General features: G+C 48.2%; 1 protein-coding gene across 4 annotated transcripts in view; it reads left to right on the top strand.

Annotated features, from left to right (window-relative positions):
- Positions 1–12,340, top strand: part of SMOC2 (SPARC related modular calcium binding 2) — a 155,018-nt gene extending 142,678 nt beyond the window's left edge. For all 4 annotated transcript variants that reach the window (XM_060167920.1, XM_060167919.1, XM_060167918.1 and 1 more), the window contains 3 exons: positions 1,798–2,072; positions 8,355–8,392; positions 10,800–12,340. In XM_060167920.1, coding sequence (XP_060023903.1) covers positions 1,798–2,072; positions 8,355–8,392; positions 10,800–10,817 — 331 coding nt within the window. In that variant the 3' untranslated portion in view covers positions 10,818–12,340. The remainder of the gene's footprint in view (positions 1–1,797; positions 2,073–8,354; positions 8,393–10,799) is intronic.
- The last annotated feature ends 1,399 nt before the right edge of the window (positions 12,341–13,739 follow it).

The raw sequence follows: 13,739 nt of genomic DNA, 5'->3' as shown, positions 1-13,739 counted from the left end.
CTGGGAAGAAGCCCGGCGTTCAGGGAACTCTCAGAAGCTGGAGGGCAGAGCCCAGACACTGGCATCTGAGGCCTGATCCGCTTAGCGGACACGGCAGGGCCTGCAGGAAAGAAGTCCCCTCCCCAGACCTGAGGTCACTTCCTTTGTCTGGAGGACATTTGTTTAGCAGGTTCTCTTGTAATGCGATCAACCCAGGGAGGATGTTGCCATCAGGGACAAGGCCCAGACCTTGGGATTTTCCCAGGTTCCATCAGGCAGGGGCGGGGGCGGGGGCGGGGGGAGGGGAGGGGATGGGAGGACCCTGGTCCAGAGGGCTTCCCGCTTTGGAAGCACATTTCAGAGCTATCGACTGGATTTTAAATACTTTGAATTAAAATGTTCAAATTAAAATTCTCAGAATAGGATTTCTTTACAGTAAAATATATTTGACATAAAATTTACCATCACAACCATTTTCAAGGCTGCAGTTCAGTGGCATTAATTACATTAACAAAACGTTCAAAATCTGACTTCTGAAACTCTGGAAACTTGCTCTGTGTGCCTGGTGGAAATTCTGCAGTTCTGGGGCTGAGGCTTTGAGCTTTGCTTCCGGAGAGACTGTTAATTCCCCGAAGCCGTTCGGCTCTGTGGGTGACGTCCCTAGGAGGGTAGTTTGCAGTGTTTAACGGATATAGTGTTTCAAGTGCTGGATCTCCCCTGTTAATTAGTAATAATTAATCTCTCTATTTTAAAGCACGTTTTCTGATTGGGAATCTCACTGTCTTTATTTCCTTAGAGCACTGGCCTTCTTCCCTGCCTGCCCCAAACCTTGATTATGTCACCTATTCTAGAGGATCTAAAGCTTCCTGGTCTTCTTCAGCTCAAAGCCCACCTCTCTCTGTCTCTGTTTAAGAGTAAGACTGCAGAAGAAAAACAGGCAGTGCTAATGAATCCAGTAGTAAATTAAATGATGAAGCAAAAAAAAAAAATAATAATCACCCAATTTTCAAATTGACCTCTTATATTCTTGGAAAGATAGATCTTCTCTGTAAAACTAAAACTGAAAGCAGTAAATGAATTTCCATCCTAGAAGGTCCTCTGAAAATTTGGGAAATAACTAATAGCATCAGAAAGCCCTAATACCTGGGAACTTTTGGTGTCTGACTCACTCTTTATGCCCATGGAAACGCAGAGACCAACAGCCAGACAAGGAAGGAAGGACCAGGGACTAGGTGAGCACCTGCTGCACCTTCCACGTGGTGAGAAGGCCCAGTGTAACATCTGGGATGGCTCCAAGATCAGCCTCAAAGCCAGGCCTTCTAGAAGAGTTTTTTACTTATATCTTAAAGCATCAACCTTTTGTTTTTTTTAATCCAGGGAAAGATGTCTGGTTCCCACTTTAAGATATATGGTGTTTTGCACCCTTTAGTTTATCCGTGGCATAAACAACCTGCCCGTGAGTCACAATTAAAGGAGCAGAGATCCTCTGGGTCCCAGGTGGAGTAGGTGTGCGGTGTGTGAGCCGATGGGCCATCCCCACGGGGCTTTGTCTGCTTGACTTGCCAACGCCCGGCGCGTGATTGGCCTGCACAAGTTCACTGTGCCATTTGCCATTTTGAAACCAACTTGAAAATTTTTTGCCAAATTTCTGCTTCTAAGTTATTTTTAAAAATCATTATATCAAATGGCAAAGCCACGCAGCCTTAGGCCCTCCTTCCAGGAAAGTCAGAGCACGGGGGCCCTCGCTGGAGGGAACAGGGCCGGGGTGGGGAGGCAGCCAGGCTGCCGGGGGCCCCTGACCACCCGTGTGTCTTCCAGGCTCTCGGAACCTGACCCCAGCCACACGCTGGAGGAGAGAGTGGTCCACTGGTATTTCAAACTGCTGGATAAAAACTCCAGTGGGGACATCGGCAAAAAGGAAATCAAGCCCTTCAAGAGATTCCTTCGGAAGAAGTCCAAACCCAAAAAATGCGTGAAGAAGTTTGTTGAATACTGTGATGTGAATAACGACAAGTCCATTTCCCTGCAAGAGTTGATGGGCTGCCTGGGCGTGACCAGAGAAGAAGGTGAAACTAACACGAGGAAACGGCACAGTAAGAGCCTTTCTCATTATTTTGCTCCCACGTGTGTCCACTCTCGACGGCGTCTGTTGAGTCTTAAGATGTAGAGACTGTCCTTGCAGTCTGAGGGTGGAGGGAAGTCTGGTGTGTCACGTGACTGTAGGTCACCGTTCGTGGAAGCACTCACAGACCGTCGTAAGCGGTCAAGGGGAAGCCGGGTGGGAAAGGTGGGAGCTGAGTGGTGTCTGGAGACAAGTCTCACTGTTCCGTCCGGGGGGCGCGGGGTAGGGGGTGCCCTTCTCCAGGGGCGCCTTCTGATGCTGAACAGCAAACTGGGCACCCTTGGGAGTAACTCGGGAACTCCACGCATGAGCCCGACCAAACATTCAGCCCGGTTTATTAGCAGTTCAGTAATTCCTGTTTCCAAACCAGGTATTTCAATGGTTGAAACAGTGTTTCAGCTGCGTTACCAGATGTGTGTATCTCTTCCTTGAACTCAAACGCTGTCAGCAGCCCAGGGGCCGTGTGCGGACTTGATGGTTTGCAGAGACATCTCCCATCTCTGCTAATTTATGATTCTGTTATTCTGTTACCAAACTTGCAGCATATTTGAAACATGAAGCAAGTTTGAGAGTAGATTCCAGAGCATCGGTAGATGGTGGTCTTTACACGTCCTCGTAGTTGCAGCTGAGCTGGGACGCGGAAGTCCTGGCCGCTGACCCCGACTGTGGGCTTCGGGAAAGGACTGCATCTGTCTTATCAGTTTCTGTGTCCCGAGCACTCGTCATAACAGTCATTCCGCATGATTCAGCCGAACTTGGTTCCAGGCTAGATCCCTGTAATTGTGAAAGGACTCTTGCTCATTTTCCTGTGAGAAGTTACTCCTGGAAGAGTTGAGTTTTATTTTGAAGACCTCTGTATGGGGTCTCGGAAGCTAAGTGCGCTTCATGTTGCCCCGAACATGTCCAGACTGCAAACAGTGGTAAAAATACGCGGCCGCCCACTTTGCTGACCTTGTGGGGTGAGGATGACATTTCCTGGCAGGATGTGGGTCCCTGCTGCCCTCTGATGGGGGTCAGACGCAGAAGGCTCTCGTCGTGGAAACACTGTGTGCAGCATTCACCACGCTGCTGTGTGTCTGCAGGCGGGGTGGGGGGGGCCGAGCTGGCGGGTCAGGGGGTGACCGGCCCCCATCACCATCCTGCCTCACGGTCCCCGTGGCTCCTTCTTTTCTCCCAGCCAGGCCAGGGATGGGGGTGAGGCTGCCCTCATTCTCACTTGCAGATGAGAAACCCAAGAGCGCCGTGTGGCTTCCAAGCCCTTACAGCCACCCGAGGCGTGCGGCGGGTCCACCCTGAACAGCGGCCCAAGCGCACGGGTCCGCCCGCAGGAAACCGGCACCTGCTGGGCTGCAGCTTCTGTCGGGGTTTCCTCAACCCCGCGCAGCCCTGCCCTGCAGCCCCCGGGGGGGCCTTGGATGTTTCCAGTCCAGGCAGCCGCCCCCACCCTTGCTCTCCTTTGTTGGGGCTTAGGGTCGCTGTCTGCCGCTGTCTGACACTGCCTGTGATTCTTGGACCTGGACAGACGTTCTCACTCACCCTACGCTTTTTTTTTCGATTTTGGTCCCCCATAGGGTCCCAAGAGACAAGTGACCTATTGCAGTTTTAGGCAGAAATCCTGGTAGCCAGGCGTCTCGGAGGCCCAGGGGATCACCATGGGAGCCAGTGGGGAGCCGGTGGCCGGCTAGCTGGAGGCCGCGGGACTGTAGCTCCCCCGGCCCTGGGGCTCTGAGGATCGCCGGGGAGGGGGATGAACGCTGACCCAGTGACTCGTTTCAGCTGTTGCCAGGTTGGCTTGGGGCCGCGGTGGCCCTTCCTCCGTTCCAGAACCCATCCTTGAACTTGTGAAAGAGTCCAGTTTTGTGGTTTCAATGAGCAAATTAAGTGCAGGCTCAACAGTGTGTAGAATCTGCTCTTTTAATCTTTAATCATCACCCCTTTCTGAAGCGCCCAGGCCAGTCCATTGTTTGCAAGGATCCCCCTCTTGGTGAGCACCCAGACCCCTGAGCCTCGTCCGCGTGCCTAAGGGACGTCCCTCGCCAGGGGCACGGTCCTTTCTGCGTGTTTACTAAATACAAAGGAAGTTAGCAAATGGAGATGCTGGGCAGGGAGAGCGGGCGGGGGTGGGGTGGGGGGTGGAGGCCCAGTGCGTGGCGGCTTTGCCAGGAGCATAACTGGCCTCAGAGCAGCGGCGAGTGTGAGGCATTTTGAGATGGAACGGGATCCCTCCAGTAGCTTCAAGATGAATTCTGAGCAGTGGGGAAACTACTCTCCTGGATACCACCGCCTGACCCAGCCTTTTGTTCTACAGAGAAGGCTGTGCTCTCCACCCGCCCCCACTCTTCATGGCTCAGTCCACAGTGTGGATGGGTCATTTCCAGAAGCGTTAACCACGAGTGGGTGTGTTGTTTAAACACCAGCACTTGGTGTGAATTGGTACCACGTAGCCTGTGTTGAGCCCACGGGTTCCGGGGCGTCAGGAGCCACTGCGCTCGTGGGTGAGTCCTGAGCTTCTGCAGAAGGTACAGATCGTGCTGAGAAGGGTGTGCAAATCCCAGCCCTCGGTCAGGTACAGGACTTCTGACTTTGTGGCTAACGAAGTGCTCAGTTCTCTTAGTCATTCATTCGCTCAACACAAACGTCGAGGATCTGCCGTGAATCACGGGGTGGAGGTGGGAGCTGAGTCTCAGAAGCTCCGCAGTTTGTAGGGAAGATGATAGAAAAGCCCTAGAACGGCCCGTGCGTAAGGCGTGGGTGTGAGTAGGCTGCTGCCCGGGCCCTGAGGAGGCAGCTCCCAGCTCGAGGACTCGGGAAAGCGTCACTGGGCCAAAAGGATGGACGGGACGGCCCAGCCCCTGTGCCAAGCACTGGGACACTGGTGCCTCCCCTGGAGCATCTCCAATGCAAAGCCTCAATATCGCCCAGTCAGAGCCCGAGGCATGAGGGGTAACTGCGTGACACCCGAGGACAGCCTCGTCGGAGAGCCCAGGGACCGTGAGAAGGGGCTCCTGGTCAGGCGTCTGCCAGCCAAGGGTGCCTTCGCGGGAGAAACGGGATCGGAAGCTGGTCTTCCTGGAAACTCTGAAGGTCGGTCGGTCTTGCTCTGCTCTGGGGACACCATGGCAGCTCTCACCCCGCACGCTGAGGCCTCAGGAAGCTGATGTGAATCCAGCACCTTCAGGGTCACGATCCTGGACACCTGCCCTGTTGTAAACAAAACTGTCTCAAAACCCCAGCTCCCTGTCAGCACCAGCGTTGGACCTCTGAGTTGGCTCAAGGGCCTTAGCCGATCACATGCCCTGTTGTTTTTTAATCTGGTTAGATAATGGAAAACTTGAGGTGTGGCCAGTCCAACAGATCAGGAGCCAGTGCTGTGGAGAAGATGGTGCCCACAGAGGAAGTGCACTCCCCCGGCCCCAGCTGCTCTCGGGCTGCAGGATGCTGCCCTCTGCCCCTGGGTGGGGGGTGGAGCGGGGGCGCCTCCACACCTCTCCTTGGGGCCGGGGCTGCGTTCTCACAGAGGACAGAACGCACGAGGGGAACAGAGAACAGGTTCGCGGGCAGAGCGGATGCACAGAAGGGGTGCAGGCCACGTCCTCTTGCCGAGAGGGGTCCAGGGTCTCCGCACAGCCCTACAAGGGGACACGGAGAGGGTGGGTGTGTAACCCTGCTATCAGGGGAGCGAGTAACAGAGCATAACACCTTGATGTCATCATCATGTAGAAATGTTTACATGACTGCAGAATCTTGAGTTATCAGTCATCTTCTTTACGTGCCTCTGACTAAACCGATATGTCTGGATTTTGTTGTCTCGCTAGTAACCGGGAAGATAGCGCGTGTGACCCCCCCTCTTCCCCCGGAGAAGCTGCATTTGGTAAAAGTGGCAATTTGGTCAAAAATGAACATTGGGGATTTAGATACATTATTAGCTGATCTTGCAACCCTTTTTTTTTTTTATCTTGCAGAATTTCTCTAAGAGTTTTTCAACTTTATTATCAATTATTTTTTACTACCCTGTGTAATTTGAAATAGTGAAAAGTCAGAAAAACCTAAGTATTCAGGAAGGGGTTAGTTGGGACAGTCTAAATATCCAACTGGCTACCAGTTTCTTTTGTTTTCTTTATTTTTGCTCACTAGTTAACAATACATTTTTTGTTCTAAAAAATATGAGAAATTAAATAAAGAACATAAATAACACATGACCTTTTATTCTGAGACAAAATCAGACCAGATCTATAGCTTTCCAAAAAATATTTCTATGCACATAGACATACGTGTTTATGTACTATGATTTTCACTACAAAATGGTGTCATAATGTGTATACTTCATTAATCACACTTGTTTTAAGCAAGTACACAAGATTTTGCATTTAAAGTTTTGCAACTAAGACATGTTATTGGGAGCTTGGTCTCAATTTTCACCATTACAAAAAAGGCAAAAATGAAAAAAACCCTGAAAACTACTGAGAACTGATAGAGCCTAGAAAAAAAAAATTTCTGAAGAATTCAGAAAAAAAGTTCACAAAAGATGATACCATGCCCTCATGATTCTCCAAAATGACCATTGTGCAGAAAATCAGCAATTAGGAAATATTCACTTTTGACCAAATTATCTTTTTCAGCCAGACTGCCATGCCAGCTACATTCTCTCAGACATATTGCCTTACAGCCAAATTGCCGTTTGCCGTGTCACCTGGAAACAATCACTATCATTCGATACCGAGGAAGCCACCCTTCCCGCCACGCACACACACCCATCGCTGAGCTCTGTGGTAGGAGCTGGGAAATACATACTCATTTTCTCACCGAGAAGTATTTTTATTGGTGTGGCATGGCTTCGTATTTATTTTGATAATGTACATTCTGTTTCATTCAAATTAACTAACAGTTTATTATTTTTCTGCCCTTCACATATTTTAAATGGAACTTTTCCCTACTCCTTCTTGAGTGGAATATTCCATCCAGTGTCATTAATGAAATTTATACTCTTTTCATCTACATAGCAAAGTTCTAAACACCAAAAAACGTTAACTTTTCTTGCTGTAACCTAACTTTAATGTGTAGCTACCTCCAGTGACCAGTAGTCTGATGTTTGCCATAAAAGAAACCAAGAAAAATCTGGGAATTGTTGATAGTGCAATTGGTTTAGATTAGATTCAAAGTATCAATTTAAAATTCTTTAAATTTGAACCAATGGCGCGAAAGCCTGCTTTCTCTGTAAAGTACTCATTTCAGACAAAGCAAAGCGGAGAGCGACAACAGAAATTATCCCGATCCCTGGATCATTCAAACTACAATGGAAAGAGATAGTCCATTTAGCTACCATTTATTTAATATTTTTGCAATTTACTTAATATGTTTGTGTTTCAAATTTTCGTGCTCTGTTTCTGTTTGCTTGAATATAGCAAGAGAAGAAGTTTGAACACAGAATAATTTTGCTCTTTATCTTTTTAATTGAATGGATAGACGTCAACAGTTAAGGCATTTGGGATGAGGGATGCTGCCCTCCGTCTGCTGATTCATTCGAAAGTTATTTACAGGTGCTCCCTGCTCTAAACATTGGCAAAACCACAGTAAATAAAACAGACAAGAGTTCACATCTTTCTAGAGCTTACATTTTAGTGTGGATGCAAGAAATGAGATAAATAAGAAAAATTCACTGTGTGATGGGTGATGCTAGCTAAGGTGGTGTGGGGGGAGGGGAGGGGCAGGGCTGAATTTCAGGTGGAGATTTGGGGCGGGAAAAGTGCCTCCACAGGTGATGTCCCAGGTCCCAGTCTTTAAGGAGGCACAGACGGAACCAAGCAGGATTTGGGAACAGTTATTTTGATCCAAACAAGTTCAATGATTCTCGTGATTTAACCATAAAACCAAAAGATTTCAAAGACCCGGTGCTGGTTCCTAGACTTCCAGCTGCCTGGGTCCTCTCTCCCTGGGAGAGTTTGAAAACTCGGGGAAGGAGGTCTCCACGGCTAGTGGACACGCCTTTGGAGTTTTCGGTAAAATAGAACCGTCTTCTAAAGTTGGGCCAGAGCATTTGTATTGCTGGGAACTGTTTACAGCGTGACTTTTATGATCCACTATTTATAATCTATGCTCAGCGTATGTGCAGATGCGTATTTTCTCATGTAAACAAGTCTGCCAGTGGACGACACTTTCCTACAGTGATGTGGGTTTCTTCCTGAAACATTCTATTTAACCTTTTACTAAATAAAGAATATTTGGTTTTTAATCTTTCTTTTTTTTTCCCTGTTAGCCCCTAGAGGTAATGCTGAAAGCACTTCTAATAGGCAGGTGAGTATGTCTACATTGTAGCCTTAATCATTTACTGTTTTAATTATAGGCAATAAAAGTTGAGGTTCTGTCAATTTTTAAAGTGAAGTTCCTTCCAAGAAAAGAAGCAACTTATCGTGTCTACACCCCTGTGAGGCCCCAAATAGCCATGCAAAATTCTGTCAGAAATTACCAACTTGCTGAAACATCAACATTTTGCCCTAATTATTATTTTCTTGCTACTTGAAATTTCAATTATTTTATTATTTTTAGAAAAATTTCTGAGTCCCCTTATTTTTGGAAATATTTACTTTTAAATAGTTCTGCAGGATGTGGATTTGTAATGTATTCCTTACGCTTGGCTAAGGAGATTGCAGGAACGGGGAGTCTTCTTTTTGCATCTAGGGATCCGAGTGAGACAAGTGGCAGCTCCAGAGGGATTTTTCACTTCCTGCCGTGTGTGCTCATAAATATACTTCTATGCTTCTGAATCTGTATTTCTGCCTGTGCAATTAAAGGAGATAATTGTGGTGTCTCTCCGCTGCATCCCAGGCCACAAGCTCTCCAAAGTCTAGCATATTTTCCAGAAGATGAACACGAGCAATTCATTTCTCCCTCTCTCAAAGCCAGGGCTACATCCTCCTTTTTTTTTTTTTTTTTTTTTTTTTTTTTTGCCGTACACGGGCCTCTCACTGTTGTGGCTTCTCCCGTTGCGAAGCACAGGCTCCGGACGCGCAGGCTCAGCGGCCATGGCTCACGGGCCCAGCCGCTCTGTGGCATTGTGGGATCTTCCTGGACCGGGGCACGAACCCGTGTCCCCTGCATCGGCAGGCGAACTCCCAACCACTGTGCCACCAGGGAAGCCCCTACATCCTCCTTTCTTAAGACCACTTGTCAATTTGTTATGTATTTTGTCTTCACCTGCTTGATTCCAGGTCTCTGGTCCCTAAGGCAGGCCCCCGTGTTTGTGGTGGGCTTGAAGTGGAGACCTTCCACGCGCACCTTGGATGCAATTTAAAACCATTTCATTAGGAAAGATGTGTGATACGGTCGGTCTTCTTTGTTTAGCAAGTGTTTATGGTTTCAACTTTTAAAATCCCACTGCAAACCACTTGTGCTCTAGAACAGGGCTGGTCTGAAAGCAATGACCTGGGCTGAGCTCCGAAGACTTCCAAACGGTTGTTTTCCTAAGATAACGCCAATGACGGCCACATGGGTGCTGCCTCAGCCTGAAATAAACTCTGTTCCAAACACAAGACTCACTCAGCTTTTTCCCAGAAAAGGAATCCAGAGCGGTTTCCCCAGCTCTTTTGATGGTGTTTATCACTGCAAACTGTGATCCTGGGATGATGTCCTGCAGTGGTCGGCACATGATAAAGTGATTGAAGACCATACAGATTTCTTTGAAGAATCAGAGTCCCAACCACCAAAATCTTTCACTATATGAATAACCCAACCCAAGAACTATGAAATGAAGGGCAGCAAGTAGGATGCATGAGCTTATATTTAATCGAAAAGTGAGCTGTCTTTCTCGGTATCTTCTCCAGGTTCCATCACAGCTCAGCAGTGATCGGAGCAGTGCTACCAGCCACTGCTGACGTAGCTTAAAGCGTTAGTGCCACCCCTCCCCCAGCAAGTCTGACCAGCTTTAGTTGCTGGTAAAATACATTGATGACTTATCTTTATCCTCAGCTAATTAAAACAAAACTTCTTACTCACTTAATGCAGGAGATATAGTCCCTCTTCTCGTCCCCTGTTCATATATTTATCTGGGGAATAAAAGCCAACACAGAAGCCTCCTGAACGTTCAAGTGTAATTATTTTAAATAGACCGACTTGTACTGGTCGGAATGTGTCTATGTGGAGAAATAAACCTGGAAGATTGTACTTTGCTTCTCTTTTTCATTCTATATTATTTTTAATTGGCACAGTGCAGAATTCCAGTGATTTAGTAAACAAAACTTTTCAAGTTGTATTTCTTAGAGAGGTCAAATAGTGAATGGAAAGGATGAAAAGAAAACTGCTAAAAAATGCCTTTATCAAATTTGAAGCATAAATTAGTATTAAAAGTATTTTTATATGATAAATCCATGGTGATTGGAGATTCTACACAATGTTTAATATATTGAACACACTTACAATCCTTGAAATAAATGCATTCTCAACTGATATATTTTTCCTGATATTTCTGAGCATTGAGTGGGAGGAAAGTGCTAGAAGTTGAGAAGTGTCCACAATGTTTTTATTATTTTTTAAAATTCTTACACCCCAAATAAAGCACTCTTCCTTTCACATCTATTTAAAAATATTGCTTTTTTTCCCTTGTTGTTACCAGCTGGGTTTATTTTATTCCTAAAAGGCAAGTCTTCGTCTTCAGAGATGAGTGATGCAAATGTCTAAATACATCTCTTTTCTGTCTTTTTTTCAGCCAAGGAAGCAAGGATAAACGACTGACACACCCACGGCGGGTCCTAGACACGTGGCCGACTCCCTCACCAAAAAGCAATTAAAAAACCCAAAACAAACATAGTATATTGCACTTTGTACTTTAACTGTAAATTCACTTTGTAGAAATGAGATATTTAAACAGATGGCTTTAATCTGTGAAAATGGAAAGGCTGGCTTCGGAAAAGTAATCACATACAATGTATGTGTCCTTCTTTGACCTTCAAAATCTGTAGTTGGTGGAGATGTATTTTGAGTGGATTTAAGCTTAATTTCTTCCTCCCGCGCATGTTAACCTGGCAGAAGCCTTGGCCTAAGGCGCTCTGGCTCCAGGCCCGTATCTCCTCACCAGGGCCGTTACTAACAGTCTCGGCAGGTTGGCGTCGTTGGAAATCGACTGCCCTGGCAGCGTCGCTGAGTCCATGTTGGAAGCTTCATGGCGCCGTGGAAGTTTGTAATCAACGGCTGTCTCCGTCATGCAGCTAATGAGTGCACGGGTCTTCTTGTTTCTTGGGATCTCGTGTTAGCTTGTTGGTTTTCCTTCCAGAGTTCTCGCTCACGCAATGAGTTACCCAACCACTGACGCCCCCTTTACAGGTAGTGCCCTGGTAGAAGAGAACGTTTTTCAAGCCCTTTTGGATGTGCCTGCTTTTTCCATTGCAGTTCTGTTTGAGTTCTGCCTTGGGCTCAGAGTATTCGTGCAGCAAATGCTAGAGAATTCTTTCTGCCTTTCTGAGGCAGCGTGAAGGGGTCCAGCGTTCAGAAAAGTAAATTTCATCACGACCTGACCAAGCCGGCTCAACACGCTTGTCAGCCTGCTTTTTCTCTTACACCTGGCCCCTACCCACCTGACCGTGGCCCACCCAGGGGACCCCGGAAGGTAAAACTGTCCCCTGAACAAATTATGAAGAGTCCCCTTAAAGAAGGCGCAGCCAGGCGAAGCAGTGCCTGGGTCTTGACCTCGGCAGCCGGAGACAAAGGCCTGTGGGTCCCCCACCTTCCCTTCTTTCCTGGAGGCCTCAAGGGCTCAAGGGTTTGCCGATGGGAAATTCATCCAAATGGGACTTGAGAGGGGTGCCTGAGGAGCTGAATGCCCCCCTGTGAGCAGCAGAGCGGGCCCTCGGGGCAGCCGGCTCCCCGTCTCAGAGCTGGACCCCGGCTTCCGCAAAGGTGCCCGTGGGCTCCATGAAGCATTTAGGGGACAGGCCCGGAGCTGGGGTGACACGCTGTGACGCTGTCTCGGCTCTAGCTTTTGGTTTGGGAAAAAAATCTTCACGGCCCCAGACCCCCCAACACATGTCAAACGATCTTGAATTTGCATGAAGACGTTTCAAGAGGCGTCTCATTTAAACCGTGCGAAAGTCAAAACGGAAACTTTGGAAACGCAAACCCAGCTCCAGTGTGTATCACCATTGTTTAAGAAACAGTTAGGATCCTAAATTTATTGGATGATCTTTTATATTTCTGAACTTTGAATTTAATCCTTTTTCTTAGATTAAAATAAAATATGCTACCAAAACCGTACTTGGCCTCTGGCTTCATTCTGAGGGTGTTTACCATTGGGAAGAAAGGCAGGGGCCCTGGGCTGGAGTAAAAGGAACCCTGGTTCTGCCCCTCTGGCCATGGGACTTGGGACAAGTTGCTTAGCCTTTGGGGGCTTCAGTCTTCTGCTCTATCAACAGGGACGACAGTGGCATGCACCCCTGGGTGAAGGTTACGTGTATCCATGTATGTAAAGGGTGAGGGCCTGGCACAGAGGGTGCAAGTGTTTGCCCTCGTGATGGGAAGCAGCCGTCTGCTCACTAGGTACCAAAGGCTGGGAGGACTTCCCGTCCTGCCGGAAGCTGTGTGGACCAAGGAAGAGACAGAACAGGTTCTTATTGTGGTTGAAGCTGATGCGGTTCACAAGTCACACCGCCAGAGACCCCGTCAGGCCACGTCTCTCGGTCCCCAGCCCCAGTCTCCAGACCCAGTGTCCGCCCTTGGTTAGACTCTCATTATATCTCCCCTGGACCATTGCAGCAGCTGCTGCTTCTCTCAGTTTTGTTGAGATGTAATTGACATACGCCACTGTGTCAGGGTAAGGTGCGCGGCATGACGCTTTGACTTCCATATACTGTGAAATGGTTGTCACAGTAAGTTTAGATAACAGCCAGCACTTCACATAGGTACAAAAAAAAAGTTGTTTTTTTTTCCTGGTGATGAGAACTTTTAGGATCTACTTTCTTAGTAGTTTTCGAATACACCAAACAGCAGCATTAACTATGGTCGGTCATGGTATGGTCACAGCAGCAGCTTCTTAGCTGGCCTTGTTCCCTCCAGGACCCTCTGTTCCGTCCTGGTAAATCTCCCTGTGCCCCGTGACTAATTAGATATTTAGACACTTTTGGTATTTCTTCATTCTAAAGAGCTTCATTCTTCATTTACTATACAGCGGTGAACAAGCCGCCCCAAAGCTCCATGGCCTAAAACCACCCTTGTTTATTCTTGTCACCTGTGTGTGTTGGCCGGGTTGTCTGGGCTTGGCTGGACGTGTCCCCATGCCTCACGCCTGGCCCTGCACGAGTGGGCCTTTGGGGCGTATCTCTGTCGTCGTGGCCAAAGCACAGGGTGAGGCGCCCAACTGCATGAGCGCATTTCAAGCTTCAGCTCGGAACCTGTCTGCTCACGTCTGTGGACCATCACGGGGCTCCGAGCAGGTCGTGGGCAGGGAGGCACACACCGCCCCCCCAGAGGCCCTGGTAACTCGTGGACGTAGACGCTGTTGAGTGTTGGAGATCGTGCCCAGCGGCAGTCAGCACATCCTGAACCTGGGGCAGCAAAGCTCCACGCGTGGTGGTGCAGATGGAAGGAAGGGGTGCACGTCGGCACGCTGCCTCGGACCGAGAGGAAGCAGGGGTCGTGCGGGGAAGCGGAGGGGACT

The sequence above is a fragment of the Lagenorhynchus albirostris genome, chromosome 12 (genome assembly GCF_949774975.1).
Source record: "Lagenorhynchus albirostris chromosome 12, mLagAlb1.1, whole genome shotgun sequence".
NCBI lineage: Eukaryota > Metazoa > Chordata > Mammalia > Artiodactyla > Delphinidae > Lagenorhynchus > Lagenorhynchus albirostris.
Note: the sequence above shows the minus strand (reverse complement) of the source record. Positions and strands in the feature narration are given on the sequence as shown.